The following is a 9,095-nucleotide window of genomic DNA, read 5'->3' on the forward strand; positions in this document are numbered from 1 at the left end:
GAAATTTCAATATGTATTTTACTATGTACCAGCATGTTTGCTATATAGCAATGATTCATATCTTGAAATTTGATTGTTCAAGGAAAGAGAGAATAAAATATTTTGGCCAATTAAGATATGAGAAACTTGAGGCTGAACTTGAAATGCAAGATGAGCATGAGCTTTTCGAATTATGACCGGATCCGTCTTTATATTTCACCCTTATTATTTCTCAACTTATTAAGACGTATACACACTTGTAGGTTTAATGTTACTCATATAATTATACAATTTATATAATATATGCAAAATATTCCTTGATGGATGAATGCGGGGCGTAACGTTTTTGTTAGGGCGCGCGGACTACTCTACTTGTACGGTTCTACCAATATGGTCGCAGAGGCCCTTCCACAGAAAGAAAAGTGATGAAAGAATTTAAAAAAAGAAAACGCCCACCGTGGGGCTCGAACCCACGACCACAAGGTTAAGAGCCTTGCGCTCTACCAACTGAGCTAGACGGGCATTTGATAATGGTTGTAGGAAAAGTTAAACTAGATAACTAGCCAAAGTATAATACCAAAATTCTGCCAAAAAACAAAAAAAGAGAGTATATAATACCAAAATATGGTGAAAGCAAAAACAGCAGTAGTAGTAGTCTCTCCTTCGACTTGGCTCTTTCGCAGATTGAGTATGTATTGCAATTTCAATTTGATTAAATTGGTAAATGGTTTTGCACAGTTTGTTCAATTTGATTGGGCTTCTGCTCAATCTCTAAATTTTGGGTTGCAGAACTTGCGTTTTCTGTGTTGATTTTTGGGTTTGTTTCAAAAAATTCTGAGAATTGGGGATTGATTTTTTTCAATGGTTTGGAGAATGTGGTTGACATGAGCTTTGGTGGAGTTTTCAAAGCACACAAGGGATGGTCTTTTTCTTCATGTAGCTCAAATTCTGCCATGAGTCCTGACCTTTTTTTTTTTTTTTTTTTTTTTTTTTTACAGGTATACAGCCATGGCCTTGAGAACAGTGACGAGGAAGATAGGGAGTAAACTGTTACCCAGGTTTTGTCCTGCATCTCTATTGCATTCTCATGCCACAAGCTTTGGTGAGTCCATCTCCATCTCTATTGCATTCGACATGGTTTTTGTGGTAGTTATTCGTAATTGTATTGCTGGTTTTGTCATACATTTTGTTTATTATCATAGGGTAATCAATAACAACAGTAGGTAAGGCCTAAGTGTAGTGTCTGCAGTTAATTTTCGAGCAAAAAGAGGGGTTTTTGTCTTTTGGTATGTAGAGCTTAGGTTCCGGAATATATTTCTGACATAGAATAGGCTGGAAAGGGAAGTTTTTTCTTCTTTTCTTTGTAGAGGGGGGTCATTATTGTGGTAGAGGTATTTGAATGTTTTCTTTTCCTTACCCTTTTTCATTTGCTAGACTTTAGAAACAAAGCCGTTAAGTTATTTCCAGCATTCTCTTGTTCTCAGATGGCTTGCTTGATAGATAATTGGTCGGTGTTTGATCTGCAGGATTCAAGGAAGTACGGGAAGAGGAAAAAAGTCAAATGGTTGGTAATGTCTTCAGCAATGTTGCTTCAAACTATGATACAATGAATGATTTGATGAGTGTAGGATTACACAGATTATGGAAGGATAGGTTAGCCTCTTGAAGATTTACTCTTGTGCTTGTATATCAATAAACAATTTGCATGATTGCACTTTCCCTTTACATTGCTTCACGTCAATATCCCCACTTTTCAGATTGGTTTCCAAACTGAATCCTTTTCCTGGAATGAACCATCTTGATGTGGCTGGTGGAACAGGTGAGCTTGTGATACTCAATTATATGTTACATTTGTCAAACCATATGGATTTCATTATACTTTAAAGTATACTGTTACATTTGTCATTTATGCTTTACATCTTATAATATCTTTTACACAAATGTAGTTGGGTCAGCTTTTGGCATTTTTCATTAATCTTGCATGCTTTTCATAAATTATCAAACTGAGTTTGGGTTGAGGATGGATCTGACCAAGGATGTGGACTGAGGATGCCGTAAGCCAAAAAAGGAGATATTACAACAATATACATACATATATTCAAACTTCCAAGAATAACTAAATTTCTGAAGTCAAATTGGACTTGTTTCCCTAGGGCAGATATGGCACCTTCCCATCCCATAGTATGGAGTGAATGGTGATATTGCAAATGCAATACCTGCTGGGTGCAGGAGTTCATCTACCAAACAAAAACCTTGTTCATGACATGAAATTTAGCTGCTTCAATGCTCTACATGACTATGTATCTTCCTTGTATGGGACAATGTTGAAATCAATTGCTTGTGGTTTCTTTAAAATCTTTGAATCATATATGTTGATCGTACTGTTAATTCTGTTTTTTGGCAGGTGATGTTGCTTTCAGAATACTAGACAGTATAAACAGCATCAAACGTAGAGCTTTGCTGAATGTTCTTGAAGATGATTTACAGGAAGAAACTAAGGTGTATGTATGTGACATCAATCCCAACATGTTGAATGTTGGTAAAAAGCGGGCCTTGCAGAGAGGTAATAATGTTATAAACTTGGAGCTTGGTTGGATTGGACATTCTCTTATTCATGTGATAAAATATACTTCTTTTGAATGTAAGATTGGTGTACTGAAATGTATAGGTCTTGGAGAAGACAAATCCCTTCTATGGGTGGAGGGAGATGCAGAAGCCCTGAGTTTCGGAGATAATACAATGGATGGTTACACAATTGCATTTGGGATCCGGAATGTCACACACATAGAGAAAGCACTTTCTGAAGCTTATAGGTATGGTACACAACTTTGTGCTGTTTGATAGGTTCTAACAGATAATAACTAATACAAGGCAAACTATCACTGTTGTAGTCACCTGAGTAGGCGATCACTCTGACTTCTCTTCTCAGAAGAAAAATAGAAAAAAGATTACTTTTTTGTATATGCATCAAACTTTTTGTTGTATACAATTGGATTATGTTGATGTAGATAGTTTCATTGTTTTTGGCACATTAGGCTACAACAATATCTCTTTTCCTAAGTAATTGATAGTTATATAGGTTGAATAGTTAAGCTGTCCATCATTCTAACTGTGTATTTGGTAGTTTTCAAAATGATTCTTCCTACGTTGGCGCTTTTATGAATGAAAGGAAGGATATTGAGACCTCCGATTGCTGTCTCCCTTTCTCTTTCAGATGTTATAGACAGCTAGATAAACAGCTACAACTTTTTAAGACTATTGATCCTCTATTGCCTGCCTTACTTAAAAGTGAATTAAAATATGTTAAATGGTTTCCCTAGCATGTGATATATGGATACGTTCCCTTATCTAACAAACATATAGATGCCTTCCTATTTCCTAGTCATATACTTGCTTGCAATACCAATATCTAAAGCTATAGTAGGTAGAGAGAACCAGATGAATATCAAATAGTAATTTTTTGGTGTGGGGCCAAAGCCAATGTTGCACATCTTCCTATTTTTGTGCACATGAAGTTGTAAATTTTTCCTTCTATGGAAGAAAACAAAGGTTTTGTTAGAATGGAAGAAGCATATATGGATAAGGAGTCCACAGCTAAGTTCTTGAGATTTGTCATTTATGTCTGGAGTTTTATAATGATAATGTTTTGTGATGGAGGTCTTTCTGATTGGGGGCAAGCTGCTATTATTTATTCTGTGGGAAGGGGTACCAAAAAGTTTGTAAACTGATTACACTTATTTTTTTTTCATGATTTTTGTTAATAGGGTACTAAAACGGGGAGGAAGGTTCCTGTGCCTTGAACTCAGCCATGTAGAGGTACCTGTATTCAAAGACTTGTAAGTGTTTTTATACTTTTAGTTACGTTGAAATTCCACTTGATAACAACAGTCTGCTGATATCATCCTAATCACTTTAGTACATGGAAATCATAGTCTCATGGTCTGCTGTATAGGATCTTCTTCTTAGTAATCTTAAGGAATAGATTTCCCCTAACCCCTAACTGTATGATGTTTTTGTGGAAGTTTAACTACCCATCTATCTACAGAAAGAAAGAAAGAAAGAAAAAAAAATAGGTCCAACTACCCATCTGCTTACTAGAAATTTTATTTTGAAATTTCTTATCCCCTGGAGAATGAATAAAGAGTTAGCTTTGATTTGTATTTTTCTCTTTCCAAGAGCCTTATATCAGATATTATACACACTTGAATGTTCATATACATACCATTTTATATTAACCAAAAAGTGCCTGTGACTGGGGCTTAATGGAAAATAGTTTGTGCCTCAATGAATTTCCATAGAGATTTAGCCAAGATTATTATCATGAAGCTGTAGGCTGTAGCCATGTTACAGTGGCCAACCATGCACATTTCCATGGTTGACACTCTGTTTCACTCTGTATAGCATGCTCCATATCGCACGGTGACAATGGCACCATAATTGTGGGCAACACCACTCACGAGATCATTAATAAGGTTTTGAATGTGTTAGGCTGTCTATATTTTAAGGATCCATGTTTTGATATTTATGGTTTGTCTATTTTTTTTTGGTCTTGCAGCTATGACTTTTATTCATTCTCAATCATTCCCACCCTAGGAGAGCTAGTTGCAGGAGATAGAGAATCTTATCAGTACTTGGTAGAGAGTATTCGTCGCTTTCCACCACAGGTTTATATTCATCTTCCCTCTTGAATACTTTATTCCAGTATTATATGCATTTGGTTGGAAAATTCTTGTGTACCTTGCCAATTGGGATGGGACAACTAAACGCCAAAACAGAGCAATCATTTTGCTTTTGAAGCAAGAAAAAAAGCTCGAACAGTTTCTTCCAAAGGCCTGAGTTGAACATGAATGCTATGCTGCAGAGGGAAAGAAAGTAGTAGAAGTTGAAGTGCTCTAATTAGTGGATTAAATATAATTTATTTTGTCTGGTCTAGGTGCATAATATTCTGTTATATTATATTTTAGTTACATTGCAATTTTAATTTACTTAATTCATGATGGAAATAAGCTTACTTTAGTGTTCAACTGAGTTCTTGCCCTAAATAGTATCTTGGATGTTAAAGTGCAGTAATCCATGTCATTAATGCTCCTGTACGCATTGATGTACGTGATTTGGTAATTAGAAAGGTGGGAGAAAACCTTAGCCAAACTCTGGCTGCATTGTGATGCAGGACAAGTAGCAAACTGCTTGTATTCTTCATCACATTGCCTCATATTTCACTTCAATTTAAGTTGGGGACACTTGAAATATCAGATGTTATGTATATAGCTATGAAATGTTTGTACGGACTGTTTAACTGAGGTGCTGCTGTGTTCCTTTTATTTTTTATTTTTTTGCCTTTTCCTTGCATGCATAATGAAGGAGACATTTGGAATATGTATGTATGTACAATTCATCATGTTTGTACGTAATTTTTGGCTTTTGTTATATCCCCCTTATAATTCATCTGAATTGATGACTGCAGGAGACATTTGCTTCAATGATTGCAGATGCAGGTTTCCAGAAGGTTGAGTATGAAAATCTAGTTGGAGGAGTGGTAGCGATTCATTCAGGGTTGAAAATTTAGTAATGTACTTGAAAAAAATTTGGTAGTTAGGTTTCTGTTAGCTCTTCAAATCGAATCCAAGAAACTAAGTAGATTACAATAAATAATATAAAGTCAATTGATTTTTTTTCTTTTGGTCGAATAAAGTCAAATTGATTGGTTGTATATTGTGTCAAAATTTCATTGAATGAGCCAGAAGAAAACTGGCTTCAAGTATGACAGCATGTTCATTTGTTTGGATTACATGGTGAATCAACCAAGACATGAAAACTAAAGCAGATCCACATTCCTATGAAACTACAGAATTCGTCCAGATACCTGCCCTTTTCTGTGTGCACCCTGATCGGAAAAGGAATCGTCCCAGCAGCACCTTGCTAAATAGAGTTTGATACTCCGTTTCCCCATCGAAAGCCAGCAGCTGTGAGCCATTATGAAAACTATAATGTCATCTACGTGACAATTATGTATAACACTACTAGCAAAGCATGGTATAAACACTTAAAATTCAATCCTTTTTCTTTTGGCTAAAGAAATAACAAATAACCCCTAGTTACAACTACCATAGAGTCATAAACAGAGCTTTGAGGACTTCAAAAGGAAGCCTATGCATGCGGAAGAAAGAGGAGGAATAAAAGGAAGCAAAGAACAATAAAATGTTGAAGAAAACGGAAAAGCTTAATTTGAACAAAAAGATTAATCTACAGTGATGCCAAATGAAAGAGTAAATTGAGAAATACCTCTCATATCCAAAAGCGCATGCAACAGGAGGTCAGTCATCAAAAATAAGGTCTTCTGTAGTTCTGTTAGAACTTTCGATTTCCTTATTGGGAAAAATTCACCAACGGTGTCTGGACACTTAGGGGACTTTCAGAATGATACCCGAACTTACAATGTTATCAATATGATACCTGGACTCAATTTTTCTTATCAATATAGTACCTCCATCCAATCTCCGTTATGAAACCGTTAACTATGATCATGTGCCTCGCACGTGAGGAAAAAAATAAGGGTAAAAAAGACTTTTTCGTATGCCTTCAACCTTAAACGAGATCAAACACTCCATTCACTCCAAAAAAAAATTCTTCTTCATGCGTTAATTCTAGATTCCATGTGAGAAAAGAAAGAAAAAAAATATTTCAGAACCAATTCATATTCTTCAACCCAGATCAAATAAAAAGAACAAAAGTCATTCTAAAAAAAAAAGAACAAAGTCACCCAGATTATAGAAAGAGAGATGCCAATCTCTTCCCCATGGCTGCGCTGGTTGCTTTTCTCCGGACTCACATGTTGGGAAAATTTCAACCCATATAAAACTAGATCTTCAAAATGCAATTAGAAATCTAGCATTTTCACTATATGATTCATATAAGATCACTATAGAAACCAATACAATCGGAAACTAAAAATCAAAATATTCAAAATCTCAGCAGAAATCCACAAGGCCAACTTAGGTTTTCTAAGCCCAAATATTCACTTTAATCAAGAGAAATTGGTAGAGGAAGAAGACGAATTGGAAATGGTCTTCATGAATTTAGAGAAGAGAAATTCATGTTAGTAACACTTGAACCCAACAATTCTTCATCTTCATGTTCTTGAACCCAGCAAAAAAGCAAAAAAAGGAATCACAACAGTGTTGATTCATTCATGTTCTTGAACCCAGCAGAAAAAAAAAATCTAATCAATTGTTGAAGATGAAATTTTGGACTTGAGTTCTTGTTGATTAATTCAAGTATTGTTTGATAAGAAAAGAAACCCATAAACTCATACTCATACAAACCTTGAAACCAAGAACAAAGAACCCAGAAATTTGTCGCCGAAGATACACCAAACGTTCATGCAGGCTGGGAGTGAAGGTCGGCAGAGGCGGCGACGGCGGAGGGAGGTGTTCGAGCGGCGGAGGAGGAGGAGGAGGTTGCTCAGTGGCGGTGGAGCCAGTGGTCGCTGGTCGTGATTGAGGAGTAGCTCTTCTTGTGTCTGCTGTGATCCTCCGTGGCAGTAATCGCTTAACGCGGCGCCGGTGTTCTTCAAGGCCATGACGTAGCCGAAATGGGCTGCTACTGAGATGGTTTGAAGCTTCATGATTCAAATCAGGGGAAGAAGAAGGAGAACCGCAAAAGAAGAAGAAAGAAAGGAGGCATAAAAATAAAAAAAAAATTGAATTTTGAAGATCTAGTTTCATATGGGTTGAAATTTTCCCAACATGTGGAGTCTGGAGAAAAGCAACCAGCGCAGCCATTGGAAGAGATTGGCATCTCTCTTTCTATAATCTGGGTTAATTTTTTTTTTTTTTTTTTAGAATGACTTTGTTTCTTTTTATTTGATCTGGGTTGAAGAATATGAATTGGTTCTGGAATTTTTATTTTTTTTCTTTTCTCACATGGAATCTAGAATTAACGCATGAAGAAGAATTTTTTTTGGAGTGAATGGAGTGTTTGATCTCGTTTAGGGTTGAAGGCATACGAAAAAGTCTTTTTTACCCTTATTTTTTTCCTCACGTGCGAGACACATGATCAAAGTTAACGGTTTCATAACGGAGATTGGACGGAGGTACTACATTGATAAGAAAAATTGAGTCCAGGTATCATATTGATAACATTGTAAGTTCGGGTATCATTCTGAAAGTCCCCTAAGTGTCCAGACACCGTTGGTGAATTTTTCCCTTCCTTATTCTTCAAGAAAATGTTTTCCTTATTGTTCCACAAATCCCAACGTAAAAGCTAAAAACTACAGCTGCTTTTAAATTAATCACAACTTTTCCAAACTAGAGAGATAACCACCATAACGTCTATTTCTTTCAAAATAAGGTCTTGTGTTAATAGATGTCTGTAGCAAATCAAGTCGATGAATTAATATCTGAAGAAAAAATAATTGACTTAGAGCAGAGAAGCAAGAAATGAACTAACCCCCTGTTGTTTGACTTGTTCCCCGACGGTCCCGACCCCCAACCCTTAGATTAGACAGAGAATCCAGATTTAATGAAATTGACGTATATTCACAGCCTCCTCACTTTAGAGGAGCTGGATCCCCCAAGCACAATGGAAGGTACATGTTGAATTTTGTAGTAATCCTCTCTTCCTCCCTCAAGCCTGTTCAAGAATGCTTCGGGCATGACGTGTATCTGTAATTCCTAGAGGGTATCGATATATCTCAGCCCTTCTGGAACTTCCTTCAATTCTGGGCAATCTGCAATGTGTAATCGACAGAGACTAGGCATGGCTCCTTCCTCCACCATCCACTCCTGTACCTTAATCAAGCCACGAAGAAAAAGATTTAGCCTCCTCTGGAGCAGACCAATGTGCTTGCACTTTCATGAAAAACATGTCTAATTAGTGAAAGAGTTTTTAAGTCTGGCAGCTTCTCTAGTATTGCCAATTGGTCTTCCTTGAGCTGAAGACAACAACGCAACAATAACGTGGTGACGTTCTAATAGTACTGGAGCTCTGCCGGTAACTCTTCCATTGGCCCAAATGCCCTCAGCTTGTACACATAACGACAGCTTAACACTATTTCTCTAACCTCCCGAGCACCTCCAGCACATTCAATTTCATCATTGTTGCAAGCACTCAGAGAA

The 9,095-nt window shown here is 36.6% G+C and overlaps 1 protein-coding gene and 1 non-coding gene across 2 annotated transcripts; one reads left to right on the forward strand and one right to left on the reverse strand.

Moving 5' to 3' along the window:
- Positions 1 to 428: 428 nt before the first annotated feature.
- TRNAK-CUU (transfer RNA lysine (anticodon CUU)) lies at positions 429 to 501 on the reverse strand. Its single transcript has one exon. It is a non-coding gene; the product is annotated as a tRNA-Lys (tRNA).
- Positions 502 to 598: 97 nt separating this feature from the next.
- On the forward strand, positions 599 to 5,659 carry LOC133713180 (2-methoxy-6-polyprenyl-1,4-benzoquinol methylase, mitochondrial). Its single transcript, XM_062139298.1, has 9 exons — positions 599 to 667; positions 978 to 1,081; positions 1,506 to 1,632; positions 1,737 to 1,798; positions 2,384 to 2,542; positions 2,648 to 2,792; positions 3,744 to 3,815; positions 4,535 to 4,643; positions 5,444 to 5,659. The coding sequence occupies exons 2-9, from the start codon at positions 988 to 990 to the stop codon at positions 5,543 to 5,545; spliced, it is 870 nt and encodes a 289-aa protein (XP_061995282.1). The 5' UTR covers positions 599 to 667; positions 978 to 987; the 3' UTR covers positions 5,546 to 5,659.
- Positions 5,660 to 9,095: the final 3,436 nt, after the last annotated feature.

This window comes from Rosa rugosa, chromosome 5 (genome assembly GCF_958449725.1).
Source record: "Rosa rugosa chromosome 5, drRosRugo1.1, whole genome shotgun sequence".
In the NCBI taxonomy this organism is placed as follows: domain Eukaryota; kingdom Viridiplantae; phylum Streptophyta; class Magnoliopsida; order Rosales; family Rosaceae; genus Rosa; species Rosa rugosa.

Coding starts and splice junctions, on each gene's coding strand:
- LOC133713180 (XM_062139298.1), top strand. CDS start 988: ATGGCCTTGAGAACAGTGACGAGGAAGATAGGGAGTAAACTGTTACCC. Junction 2,543..2,647: donor AAAGCGGGCCTTGCAGAGAG/GTAATAATGTTA, acceptor TGAAATGTATAG/GTCTTGGAGAAGACAAATCC. Junction 4,644..5,443: donor TTCGTCGCTTTCCACCACAG/GTTTATATTCAT, acceptor TGATGACTGCAG/GAGACATTTGCTTCAATGAT.